The sequence below is a fragment of the Loa loa genome (assembly GCF_000183805.2).
Source record: "Loa loa unplaced genomic scaffold supercont3.147, whole genome shotgun sequence".
Lineage (NCBI taxonomy): Eukaryota > Metazoa > Nematoda > Chromadorea > Rhabditida > Onchocercidae > Loa > Loa loa.
In genome coordinates this window covers 106,948-120,966 of record NW_018108327.1, presented here as the reverse complement: position 1 = coordinate 120,966, position 14,019 = coordinate 106,948, and the positions used below count along the sequence as shown (strand labels likewise).

General features: G+C 32.0%; 2 protein-coding genes across 2 annotated transcripts; one reads left to right on the top strand and one right to left on the bottom strand.

Moving 5' to 3' along the window:
* The first annotated feature begins 1,402 nt into the window (after window positions 1-1,402).
* LOAG_07795 (hypothetical protein) lies at window positions 1,403-9,227 on the top strand. Its single transcript, XM_020447539.1, has 14 exons — window positions 1,403-1,692; window positions 2,194-2,367; window positions 3,434-3,659; window positions 3,991-4,117; window positions 4,296-4,513; window positions 4,737-4,953; window positions 5,313-5,482; window positions 5,968-6,108; window positions 6,313-6,503; window positions 6,843-6,915; window positions 7,216-7,451; window positions 7,966-8,264; window positions 8,361-8,548; window positions 8,838-9,227. Exons 1-14 carry the CDS (start codon window positions 1,688-1,690, stop codon window positions 9,081-9,083), a joined length of 2,511 nt encoding a protein of 836 aa, XP_020302241.1. The 5' UTR covers window positions 1,403-1,687; the 3' UTR covers window positions 9,084-9,227.
* LOAG_07794 (hypothetical protein) lies at window positions 9,223-13,704 on the bottom strand. The gene is made up of 12 exons (XM_003143327.2): window positions 13,489-13,704; window positions 13,062-13,269; window positions 12,618-12,786; window positions 12,365-12,476; window positions 12,160-12,267; window positions 11,820-11,948; window positions 11,505-11,597; window positions 11,121-11,339; window positions 10,930-11,030; window positions 10,363-10,582; window positions 9,656-9,943; window positions 9,223-9,441 (listed from the first exon to the last, which is right to left on the bottom strand). The coding sequence occupies exons 1-12, from the start codon at window positions 13,654-13,656 to the stop codon at window positions 9,313-9,315; spliced, it is 1,944 nt and encodes a 647-aa protein (XP_003143375.1). The 5' UTR covers window positions 13,657-13,704; the 3' UTR covers window positions 9,223-9,312.
* Window positions 13,705-14,019: the final 315 nt, after the last annotated feature.

Sequence of the window (14,019 nt, the reverse complement as noted above, 5' to 3'; positions counted from 1 at the left end):
TCGAATTGATTTATAACTTGAATGGACAGTGAATTCTCGAATTGATTTATAACTTAAATGGACAGTGAATTTTCGAATTGATTTGTAACTTGAATGGACAGTGAATTTTCGAATTGATTTGTAACTTGAATGAACAGTGAATTCTCGAATTGATTTGTAATTTGAATGGACAGTGAATTCTCGAATTGATTTATAACTTCTAACTATTTTGGATAATCAATAATAAAAATAAAATAGAATTAAAATATATAAACGATAAAATAAAGAATATGATAGAATTTTGTGAAATTGAACTTGTCATAATTATTGTCAAGAATATCTATAGCACTTGATGATATACACATAACACGTACATATACTCCTTCTCCCTCTCTATTTCTCTACATATATATATATATAAATGTATCATTGAGAATATTTCCCATACCTTTAATTAATTATTAATCGATACTAGGTAATAGATACGAACAGATGAAACAAGTTTTGAAATAAAAATTGATAATGACAAAAAGAAAAAAAAAATTTCAAACATTTTGATTCATTTGTGATTTCAACGTCTGTAAAAAAAAAAAAGGTAAGTGTTCAAATGAATTTTAATATATTTCCAACAGAAAGAAAAGTAAACTTCAACTGCACTTCTCACTTCAACTGCACTTTTTACTTCAACTGCACTTCTCACTTCAACTGCACTTCTCACTTCAACTGCACTTCAACTGTTTATATTGTATATTTATTTTTATGTTATATTCGGACTTTAAACTTACCCAATATCCTCCCTTGAATTGACCATGTTTACAATTTATTTCCAGTTTTCGATAGGATTCGTAAATTATGAATGTTTTTTTTTCTCAAATCAAAGAATATGCGACCGGTTTTTGTCACTGTTTCTAACTCAATCGCAAATGACATTTCATAAATTATTTATCATTAAAAAACTCATCAAATCAATTCAATCTTAGCTAATTTCTATTTCAATATCTTGCAACGAATAATTTTATCTTTAAGTAAAACTTCTTTTCACTTCTAATTTTAATTAAAAGTAATTAAGTGATGAAATGTGTGCCAAGAAATCTCTATACTACTTCGTTATTATATTTCGACGATAAACTATGTTTTCATAAAATTCAATCAAGATGATAATTAGCATATTGGTTTTCTTGAGTAACTCCTATATTCGACGTGTTCTCAAACGTAAAATTTAACTGCTACAGGCAAGTTACATCGAATTGACAGTAGAAGGTGACACGGTGACAGCTAAGTGATTCTTTTTTTCATAAAGAAACAAATGAAAAACCACTTTTTGGCAACGAAAAACGCTTGTTTAGCATGGTTGTCGTTTTTATTGGAACTACTTTTTCCCATTTGGATAAGGTCACTTCGCACGTGGGTCACGTGATTTCAATTTAGGATTTAACACTTTTCACGTTGGGATGTGGTGTTAATCCAAGGTTCGGGTACTACTTTGCACGTGGGCCGCTTGATCTCAATTCAGGATCTAGCACTTTTCACCTCCGTATGTATTACTTCGCACGTGGGTTATTTGGTTTCGATTCAGGATTTGACACTTTTCACCTTGGTGTACGGTGTTAATCCAAGGTTCGGACATTACTTTACACGCGGGTCACGTGATTTCAATTCAGGATTTGACACTTCTCACCTTGGTACGTGCTGTTAATCCAGGGTTCGGATGGAGTAAGTGTTTTCCACTTTTACTTTGTACTCTTTATTTCTACTATTATTGACATAAACGATTTCACAGATAGTTCGGGATTTAATTTGTCAAATTAATTTAATCAGTTTAATTCGCTTACCATAAATGACATATGCAATCTTTGAATCCTATGAGTTTAAACTTTCGAACAATTCTCTTAGGAAGTCCTATTACAGTATGATTTCTCTTTGTTTATTTGGTTCTGCTTCATGACAGTTTTCGCTTTTTACTGTTTTGCAAAATGTCCTAAAGTTCCACGTAAAAAAATCAGTGTAGCAATTTAAAAAAAAAAAAAATAGCATTTCAAAAATTACATGAAACGCAAAATATTTGTCAGAGATGATATTTGCAATCCTTATCATAGATGGTATTTGGAATCCTTGTCAGAGATGATATTTGTAGTCCTGTTCTCTCATAAATGACTTCAATCTAGATCAACTGATAATGAAAAAGGTAGACAAACTAGATCCACAATTTTCCAGGCACATATATGATCGAGCTAATCGACAGATTGCTATTGCTGTTGCAACATATCCGTATTCATTCCTTTTTGCAACACTTCTGTTCTCTGCATTTCTATCGTCGTCATTATTTAACTCAACTTTAGAGGATGATATACGACGCAGTTTCTCACCACCGAAATCAAGAGCAGCTAGGTTGCTGTTATCAATTTCTATCTTTATCACTATAATCAATATTAATGATGTCATCACATTTGTCATTCAGACCATTTTGTTTACTTCTGTTGACTTCTACTACTTCTAGTTAACTTCTAGATCATTTTGATTATTTATTTGACTGGTTAATCTAGTAGAATGGTTCAAATAAATGCTCACAGTTTTTTTTTTTTCTAATTTTTTAAATGGGATAGAAAGATGAGATGTAAGTGTAAGGGAATAATGATTTGAGGGTTTGATTTTAGAAGTTAAAGAGTTGTCCCCAATGTTTCTTTTCAGTACTTACTAACTTAAAAGTCAGAAAATTTCTCGATGAAGAGGTAATTTGAAACAGTTGAAGTAAAATCTTATTCAGCAAATTGGATTGGTGCAGAATTTAAAGGCAAAAAATAAACATTAAATATTGTTTCAATCTAAAATAATAGTTCAGGTATATTTTCCCCTCGATAAAAGTTTTCATATGATTAAATTATCAGTTCCGAATAGAAGGTTCCTTTTAATATGTCTAATATAAATTTCCAGCATTCAAACAATTTGCTTTTAAGTTCCTCTGAAAAATTAAAAACTTTATAAAAACATTTTATAAAGCAACAATACTGAAGATTTATCAACTTATATCTCAACGAAATGACAAGAATTACAAGTACAAATTTGATGTATCGCACATTTAGGGAATTTTCCATTTAATTGTTTGAAAGTGTTCAACCTCAAGTATTCCTGCGAGAAATTTTTGAAGGGACTATTATTTTATTTAATAAAAATTAAATCGTCCCTTTAGAAATTTATGTAATATTTCGAAGAATTCTGTGTATTGATGTCTGTCTGAAGGTTTTCTTTTGTTTAGTTTACGAATTTTGAAAATATTTTATTTAATCTAGTCAGTTATTAATTTAATGTAGTCATCTATTAATTTTAATATAATCATTTATTAATTTTGATATAATCACTTATTAGTTTTAATGTAATTACTTATTAATTCTAATGCAATCATTTATTAATTGTCATGATTTTTTTTGGAACAAAAAGAAGAAAAAGACTTTTACAGGGAAGAAGAAATATACATGCAATTTTATAATATTGCTAGCGTTCCTCAACGCGTTTTTATCATATTTTACGCAAAAGATGGTGGAACAATATTACGTGAAAATCATATTGAGGAAATGTATCAAATTCATCGGATAATGACTGACGTGTTAAATAACACTGAACATTTCGATGTCCCAATGTGTCATCCATTTTGTGATATTAATAAGCCAATTAATCTTTTCTGGGTAATGTAAGAAAAAGAAAAACTTTTTTTGTAACAAGTAGCAGTACTCATTTTAAAATCATAATTTTCTTAATGAGACTTTTTAACTGCAATTCGGGACATTCCCATTAATTTAAATGTTAATTTTTAATTGATGATCGAAACGAAGAATTAATTAGCATCGTCGAAGATAAATAATATTTTCTTTTTTATTCACTTTTACATCAAAGTTTGAGATGTTTATTAAGCAAAGATCAGAAATAAATGAGCTCAAAAGACTGAATTCTTTTTACCATTTTCAAATAAGTTTTCGAAAGAGAAAATTTGATATTATTATGATGAAAAGATTGCAGGATGAAATTAGGAAAAATGTGAATGATACGGATTACGATCAAAATGCTATATTTGCTTTTCCGACATCAACGATATATGGACAGGAATTGTTTCTTGGATCAAATTTGTTCGATGTACAATCCTCCGGCAATGTTTCCAAATTTTTTAAATGATTGAATAAATCTCGTTTTTTATGGCTTTTTTCTTTTCGTAGTGAACATTTCCACCGTCGTTTCTTCTACTTCTTCCTTTACATTTGTCGTTGGCTGAAGTTTCACACAAAAAGTTTCATTTTGTAAATGAAAAACTTGCGTGTCGTTTCTAGATCACGTATTCCCAAATCGATCAACAATAATACAAGTAGGAACCATTATGCTATGGCATTTGGTCAACGCTGATAATCCACATAAACTTAAGATGCTTCAAAATGTGACCATTACATTGTTCGAAATGTCTAGAAAGCGAAATATCACCAAATGGATTAATTTTAATATTTTTGGTGATGAAATTGCAAACCGTGAGATGATTCGAGGCGCTTATCAAGTAAAAATAATAATACAAATGTTTTTTGCAAGAGCAATTTTTGCAAGTAAAAGAATAACTTCAACTGGTCAATTTGAATGTTTGAAATTTTCGTTCCAAATTTTGTTCCACTTTGGAACAATGCTATCACTTTAATTTAATTGCTTGGTGGGAATTTTTGAATGGAATTTCCATCTTTCGCTCAAAATCAAAATGTCATTTAACTAATACCAGAAACTTATAGGCAACAAAACTAATGACAGTTGGATTCATCTTCTTAATTTGTTTCGTATTCCTTGTTGTGTGGCGCAAAATGGAGTTACGTCTTCTTCCACCAATTGTTTTTGCAACAATACTTTCACCACTTCTAGCTGCTATCTCATCATTTGGTATTATTTCTTGGCTACGATTACCCATTTATTCGATGATGTGTGTCACACCATTTCTCATTCTTGGGATCGGTATGTTTGTTTTTGTCACTCTTTTGATGCGAATTTATTTTTGACGGTGTGCTTTTGGAAAAGATGAAAAGTCGAAAATTTGGGCTGATTCTACTCCTAGCAATGTTGCAACATGTACTAATACTTGTTTACATTGATAAATGATTGAAATGAGAATAAATTCAAAGATTTTTTGTATTTGCGACTATTAAAACTAAAAAGAATTATATCTTTATGCGAGGATACAAATGACCGGAGAGCGGGAAATGTATTGGGATTAAACGTGAATACACCCAAACAACAAGATTTATAAATATCAAAAGATACAAAAAAAGGATCACTTTGACGATGATGTAAACCGCGAAGTGAGTACGTTGCAGGAGTGGACGATGCATTTATTATGATCCAAGCTTGGACCCGTCTAAGGACCGTAACATCTCGAAATGAGAGATTGGCGCAAGTTTTTGTCGAAATTGGACCATCAATTAGCATTACATCTATCACTAATCTGATTGCTTTTGGTATTGGTTATCTGACTCCAACACCACAAGCAAGTTTCTTCACTCTGTCATTTGCATCGTTAAACATTCTCACATCCACTACTTCATGTCCTCATATCCACTGATATAACTCTTATCCTTTTGCTCTTCTCTTCTTCAAAAATATGGCATTATTGCGCGGAGTTTTATTATCTTCATTCTAAATCATTAATGACTGAATGAGATTACTTAATGAGGAGACTTAATAGAGGGCAAAGTAAATGAAGAGACTTAATGGAAGGCAAGTTCTTTACTATAGTTTATATTTTAAAATTTGATATAATTGAATGTTGCCGTCATATGAGTGTCCACCAAACTAGGGAAGAGAAGAAAATTCCACTAAGGCGGTTTTAGAATTTTTAAACCTCCAAAAAACAAGACGAAAAAAGTCAGTTTTTTTTTCGACTTGTCATCATCACTTGAGTATTAAATTTAAATGTCGTACAAAATGAAATAATGGCGGACTAATATTCAGATAATGCTTTTAAATTTTAAGATGAGCTTATTTTGTCTATGCACATCGTTTGCCTGTTTATTAGATTATATTTTCACATTTACACTTTTGGCACCAATTCTTTACTTGGCTGATAAATCAGAGAAGGGCTATGTAATGGCGAAAAAAGTACCAAAAAATGAGGTAAGAAATATCGAAACATAAAAAGGGAATTTAATTTACTTTTATCTCCTCCTTATGTTTTCAATTCATCTTTTCGTGCATTTTCTCCCATTGATAGTAAAAAGATCGTAGACGAATTACCAAATTTCATAGTGAATTTCACATTTTGAGACAAAAAATTTTTATTGTGATCTTGATGTTTTGAATGACTTCGATGAATTGTAGCTTGGCGAACAATTTCTGAGAAGTTATAGCAAGTTGATATGTTCGTGGAAGGGTCAAATTATTGCAATAACCATATTGATGGTATTATACTCCCTGTCATCAATAGGAGTTATGAAAATGAAATCAACCTTTGAACCTGTAAAAGCATTTCCGTCTGATTCGATATCCACAAGTTCATTTATTGTCCTTCGGTATGCTAAATAAACCTAATTTTACTCCTTTTTGAAAGATTCTTTAGACTTCTTTTTAGTAAGGAAGTCTAGAGTTTTCACTAAATTTTAATTTCTTAAGCTGAATTTTACATCAAAAAGATTCCAAAAACTGAAAATTTTCACTAAATTTCAATTTCTGAATTTTAAGTTCCTAAATTACGCAGACTCTGTCTAACAAAAGTGGTTAAGTAAGTAAATGCTCAGGACTTAAACTTTGGCCTCATTTAACTGTTTTTATTTTCATTTTTTTAATTTTCCTATTCCTTACAGCACAAAAAAAAATTTTAAATCAAAATTTATTTATGGCAGCATTTTCAGACATGTTTTTGATGAATTTTTCCCACTTCAAGTTGTCATTAATAACCCACCAAATATAAGCGACTCAACGGAGGTATGTTTCTACTCTGTAATATTTCAAATTCGATATAATTACCTTTGATAATTTTCGTACTTCGAAAGTTGATTTCTTGATTTCTGATTTTAAGAATTGGTTTTTCTTTGAAAATTGACTTTTTTTTCTTGAAAAATTAGTTTCTAACAAAAATTGATGCTTGTTATTAACTTATTTCAGCTATTTGGCTGAGATGAATTCGTAAGGGAAATAAATTTTCGAAGCACAAAAAGTTGTAATTTCCTAAATATAATTGAATTTATAATCGAGTCATTCAGTTCTAGTTTCATATGGTTTCAGTATAACGAGTTCCATGATATGATAAGAAGTTTGGAAGCGGTACCTAACAGCTATGGGCCTAATCAAACGATGATCTTCTTGCAAACATACGAAAATTTTGATCGTAAAATATACAATTTCTTTAATATGTTAGGTTTGGCAGATCAAGAAGATTTCAAACCATCGTATGATAATTTGCCGATGTTTCTGGATCACATCCAAAATCCACCATTCATCAAAATGAGGATCGATGAGAAGTTGGTCAAAATTTTTAATGATATTTGGTGTCAAATGATATTTGGTATCAAAATAGGTCATGAAATAACAAGGATACTTTCGATTAAAAGTAATATGAATGTATTAGATAGTGAACGTTTAGGATGAACTGAACTTATGATAAGTTGATATCAACTGTGATGATATCATAACAATCAAAGATGTTTCAATCCTCAAAAGATTAGCACGTATGGGGAGCATCTTTTCAAAAATACAGCATTGCGATCATAAAACCATAAAGAATTTTTTTTGTTATCGAATCACTTTACAAAAAAGGGTCAAGCTTGCAAGAGTCATGGCATAAAACAAGTTGATCAAAGAGATTAGATAAAGGAAAAAAGAAATGTAAGTATAATGCTTTGTAGAAAATGTTTCCAAATAATTTCACAATCAGAAAAAAAACAGTAATACAGAGGAACAAGCAAGCAAGAGAAAGTTCCATCTATTTAATAAGAGATGTCTTTTCCAAATATTAAATTTCAACCTTGTTTTCAGTGGTGAACAGAAGTTGGTGTCATTCGTAATTACAGCAACCGCACGAAATATGTCTGAATGGTCCAATCGTGCCGAATATGTGGATGCATGTCGTACGGTTTTCCGTAATTATCCACGTTTCAATGCTACCGTTTATGATGGTGATTCAGCTGTACTTGACTTAATACTAACTGCAAAAAAGGATCTGATTGGGTCAATTACTGTTACAGTTATTTGCATGGCAATTGTATGCTTATTTTTTATTGGCAGTAAAATTGGCGTATTGATTATTGCTTCAACGATCTCATCTATTTGTTTTAGTAAGTTTCAATCATACATCGAATATTTTGCTTGAAAACAAATCGATAAGGTAAGAGGAACAAAAAGTTTTAAAGCAAGATTTATTCCTATTTTAGCACTCGTTGGTTCACTGTCATGGTGGGGAGCAGATATGGACCCAGTAACAATGGTTGATGTACTGATTGCTACCGGATTTAGTGTCGACTACACCGCTCATATTGCATATAAATTCTACAAACTGACCGGTGACCGGGAGGAACGAATTAAACAAAGTTTCCGTGAAATGTTCAGTCCTATGCTCCAGGTAGAAATTTCTTTATTTCTTCACCGTTGCTCTTCAGTATATCCTTAGATTATTAGTACCCAGTTGAAAAAGAGACCAACTTTTCAAATCGAATCTCAAGTTTCTGAATTTATGGCATACAAATATAATGCCACCTAGCTTTGATTAAGCCTCAACTAAATCTCCTTTGTCTGACCCAATCTGAAGCTAGCTTTAGAAAGACAAAAAAAAAATGCTAAACATCGAATTAAGTCTCACTTTAATTTAATTGAATTATAATTCTTCCGGCAGCAGAAATTTTGATTTACAGGCTGGGATATCAACAGCACTTTGTATGCTGCCGCTTATCTTTGTTCCAACATACGCAATTTTAACATTTGCTAAAACAGTCTTTCTGGATGTAGGATTAGCTCTGTTGCATGGACTTTTCATACTACCCATTTTACTGGTCACCTTATGTCGCTATAATCGGGAAGAAACCAATACCGGCAAAACAATAATGACATCCGGAATGGAGAATAATGACATGAATTGTGGCAGTCTATTGGAAAAATGAATGGGCATGAAGTGAACATAGGATTATTTTATTGTTTTCGTTACTCCAAAGTAATGAAGGGAAAGGTTTAGAGAACGGTTCTTCCCTTTTTTTTCATATAAAATTATATAGGCATTAGCATCTCTCGAAAACTTTGTACAAATCGTGCAAATCAGCAATTCGATGTAGTGAACATCTTAATTTCTGTGGCGGCAAAAAATTGATTTTTAATGATGGGAATAAAATATCTTTATAGGCACTTTTTCCAAGACAGCTTTTCAGTAGACAAACCCGAAATCGCTTCACCATCGCAAAATTCCTTTTTAAGACAAAAGAACTCCGACAGCGCCCAACAAACTTGTTCGAAACAAGCCTGCTCCTGAAATAATGACAAACTAAAATCAATTTTCAAAAAATTTTTCATGTAACTGACTTCTTTGTTATATTTTTTCATTTGACTTCTAAAAAAAGCGATTTTAGCATTTGGAATTAAAATCTAGGAGATGTTACACATAATGTTGTTTAAAAGCTTATATGTAATATTATAAAGTGCATTGGTGAATTTAAACATTTTAACCGATAATATAACTGACATTATTCCATGTAATGTCATTTGCCAATGTCAATAACAGTTGTGGAAGAGATTCCAGTTGCGGAATGAATCCATCAATTAAAGACGGGATTGAATTAAGATTTCCATTCTCCGTAATGGACAAACAGAAGTAATCATCTAACATTTCACGATTTTCAATTACAGTAGCTGCTTTCTGCTGGACTTCTGTAGGAGATAAGTTACTGTCAGCAATGTGCAACAGTTCAGCTAACGGTGCGCATTCGCTTAGTTTAAATGACCCAAAATTACCGAATGAAAGAACGAGGATCTGCAAGTGAAGGTGCCTCACAGCTCGAAAATGAAATTTAAAAAATTTTCAACAATATTAGGAAAATAGAAAAAATTTCAACTGCTCTACTATTAATAGATAGAATTATCGATGTACACTACTGCTTACAGAGAATTAAAAAACACTCAATCAGCAAGACATTTTTTAAACAGTTTGTGCAACTGGATGATAAAGCATTTCTAATATTTCTTTGGAGATTAGTATCATAAAGGAAGCTTAATCAGAAAACAATTTCAAATACCAGAAAACACACTGAGTGTCATTCACTAAAACAAAAACTTCGAAAAAATTACACTCACATGTCCGAGTTAATTAACGAAGGGGATCTGCAAATATGTCTTGTTTTCATATTTACATTTGTTTTTCCATCAATCTTTACTTAGTTGCAGAAAAGTTACCTGGTAAAAAAAATTTCGCAAACAATCTTGAGCATCCACCAAGTAAATTGACGTTGAATGTTGTATAAGGACCTGGTCGACATTCACGGCTCCAACATATATGTGTTCCTTGAACAACGAACGTAAACTGACAGAAGCTGTTGTACAAATTGCTTCCTTCATACTTTGCAGTGATTCAAATTCAAATTTGCGCCACTCACCATCACCTAGCGTCTTTACGCTAAATAAAGCGAATCTTAAACCAAATTTATGACAGAACTGAATTCGCGTCAAAATTCCAAACCTTGATCTACTTTTTTAATATTGAAGATGATTTCGGTATCTAACTCAAACCAAATGATTAAAATCGTAGTGCGAAAACTGGAAACTCGAAACAAAAATTCTTATCCATATTTCCAGTATGCCCAACCGAAGCTTCTAGTTCTGAGCAGATTAAAAACTTAAATCCATGGATGGTAACCCGAATGTAGGCTAGATAAGACTACAGATAAACATAATGGTATGTTTTTTCGTTACAAATAAACACAGTCTATCAATCAGTTTGATTATCCATGATACAAAAGTAACCTCGAATTAAAATCATTTGTCGCACAAGGGGATGATACAATTAGTGATTGACTAGCAACAAATTCTTCTAAGCGTCTCTCCTTTGCATCAGTTCGCACGAGCTAGAAAAAATCCAGAATTTCTACTTTTAAGTCATGAAATTATGAATTTAAATCCACGAAAACAAAAACGAAAATTTAAAATTAAGAAACCTGGTGGGGATAAACTTTTGGTGACTTTATACTGGAAGATGGTGGCGGTCCACCAAGCGATTCTGATACAAGCATCGTTAGTTGCTTTTTCTTCGTACTTGAAGCAGTCATTGTATCAACCGATTTTGATGAACTGTTATCATTACTATCGGTCATCAATGGAAATTTAGGATGTACATCACAACTACCAGCCAAACTTAGAATTAAGTTTTCCACATACTGAAAAATATGGTATTACTGTAACGGTCTCGAAACAAGCTTCGAAATAAACAATTGGTTAGAAGTTCTATGTAAGGTATACAAAATTTTGTGATATAATTTAAATAAGAGGCATAATATAATTTAAATGAAATTTCCAAAACAGGAAACAAGTAAGAAACTTACATCTTGAATGGAACTGATTATGCTATCCTGTTCCAGAAAATAAACAATAGATTTGGTTGGGTGCACATTAACATCGACACGTTTCGGCTCAATCTATGATTAAAAATTTTAACCGGTTCATTAGCTGCTCGAAAGTACCATTTGCAAATCAATTCATCTGTGACTTCAGAGATCAACCATTTATCAGACACTCAGATTTGGGATGATATGGTCAATCAGCGACATATATCAAGCTGGTAACATAAAATTTACTACTACTGACAGCAATTCCAAATCCGTGGAAGAATGAAACATTAAAAATTTAAATTCATATACTTGTAAAGAAATCATAACAAACGGTGACATGGTATTTTGAGCAGCAAAAACAACATCCAGTGCCTGCTTCAGCGCAAGACATTCAACACTACGACCATTGATGAACAAATAAAAAACCTTCTGACGATTCTGGAAAATTTTCGCCCTATTAAAATATTTTGTATAAGGTGAAAAGGGAAAACTAAATAATTTGCAGAAAAATAATTTTATTAATATTTCAACCATTGTCTTCCGAGACGTTCACAATTTCAATCCTCTAATCATTTACTTTAATTCGCCCCTTTACGATATTCATGATCATTTCCCAGATAGTTTATAAATAGAAATAAGAAGAAATGACCTGCCGATCTTGAAGACTCTCAGCGGTACAGGAAGCAGTAGGTCGTACCAAACAGCCTTTTAAAGTAAAATATAACGCTGAATCACCATGATTTAACAAGATGAGATCCTAAAACAATGTGTAAACCAAATTTTAGACTTACAATTGTTGTAGTGCAGTATAAAATGGTTCGAGATAGAAAATTTACTAATTTGGAAAAGATTACTTTGGAAAATTTTCCACCAAGTAATGAAGATATCGTTTCACAAAGATTGTTTGTACCAGCTGTTCGAAAATCACTTCCACTACCACAACGTCGTAAGGTAAATGACACTGAACTGAAAATAATGAACGGCCATGGATGACATGAAAACATTCTGACAATTCTAGAAAACATCTTCCTATTTAAACATTTTGATACAACGAAATCTACAACAAATAAAAGGACTCCAATGCCATAAATTCTCATTATTACCCACGGGTTATGAATAGCATATCGTACAACAACATCAGCAATACGATTCATTTCGTCAGCAGGATATTTAAGTGCACGACGACGTGATGGACAATTGTAAAATAGATCTTCGGCAGTAACTGTGGTACCATCAAGTCCAGCTGATGGTTTTATATTGCCCTGTAGCTTACTATCTATAAAAGTGATTGGTCACAATTTTATTCATTAAATTATGCCAAGACTTTGGGAGCATTTTAACCAGCATGTAATACAGTAATTCTAATATGGCAACTTTTAACGTAAAATACTAAACATTAAATATCTTCTTTAGCTTCTTAATAACGGGATATAATAAGAAATAATAGCCTTCTATAGGGAAAAATACAAATCCTTCGAGAATTATTTTCAGTATCTTCCATTTAATTCAATAATAATTCTCAATTATTTGCAATGAAAAGTTGAAAATTACCTGTATAACGACCAACGTAAGCACAAGGTGAATCCGGAATTTTCGAGATAATCGTTACTTTAGCTACATGAGTTATTGATGCCAACGCTTCACCTCTGAATCCAAATGTACTCATACATTCTAAATCTTCATATCTTTCCAACTTTGATGTCGTAAAACGTTCACAGACAATTGGTAAATCATCTTTGGCAATTCCTTTACCGTTATCCTAAAAAAAAAGAAATTTCTTAAACATGCAGAGAGAAGTAACAATGATTATCATTACCGGAAAAGACGAATAGAAGCAGGGCGGTAAACTATTCAAGTTCATCCAAAAAAAAATAAATAAATAAAAAATAAAATGTTCACAAAAAACAAAAAGAAATAGCAAACGTTTTGAAAACATGAATAAAAATGAAGTTTTAAATTTTAGTTATTTTTGTATTACCTGTACTTTTAGCAAATCGAGGCCACCATTTTTTGCAGTAATAACAATTTCCGTAGCACCTGCATCTAACGCATTTTCGATCAACTCTTTAATAGCATTTGCTGCTCGTACAATTACTTCTCCAGCCGCGATACGGTTGACAACATCTTCCGGAAGACGACGTATCATTCCTTTCTAACTTAGATCCATCCGTATCACACAGTCAATAACTAAAACACAAAGATAAGCAGCTTTTAAGATTTACGTATGCAATGAGTGAAATACGGCTAATTGACATCACCGATTAAGCGATCAGCCTCCTCTGAGATGTCAGATTCTACTGACACATCAGATTCCACTGAGACATCAGATTCCACTGAGACATCAGATTCCACTGAGACATCAGATTCCATTCTAACCAAAGTCGTAACATTGTGATGAATGTTTTTCGTTTTGTTTGAACATAAAAGTTCATATGGATAAAACTGAGAGAGAGAGAGAGAGGAGGGAGGGAGGAAGAGGAGGAGAGAAGAAGAGAGAGAGAGAGAGAGA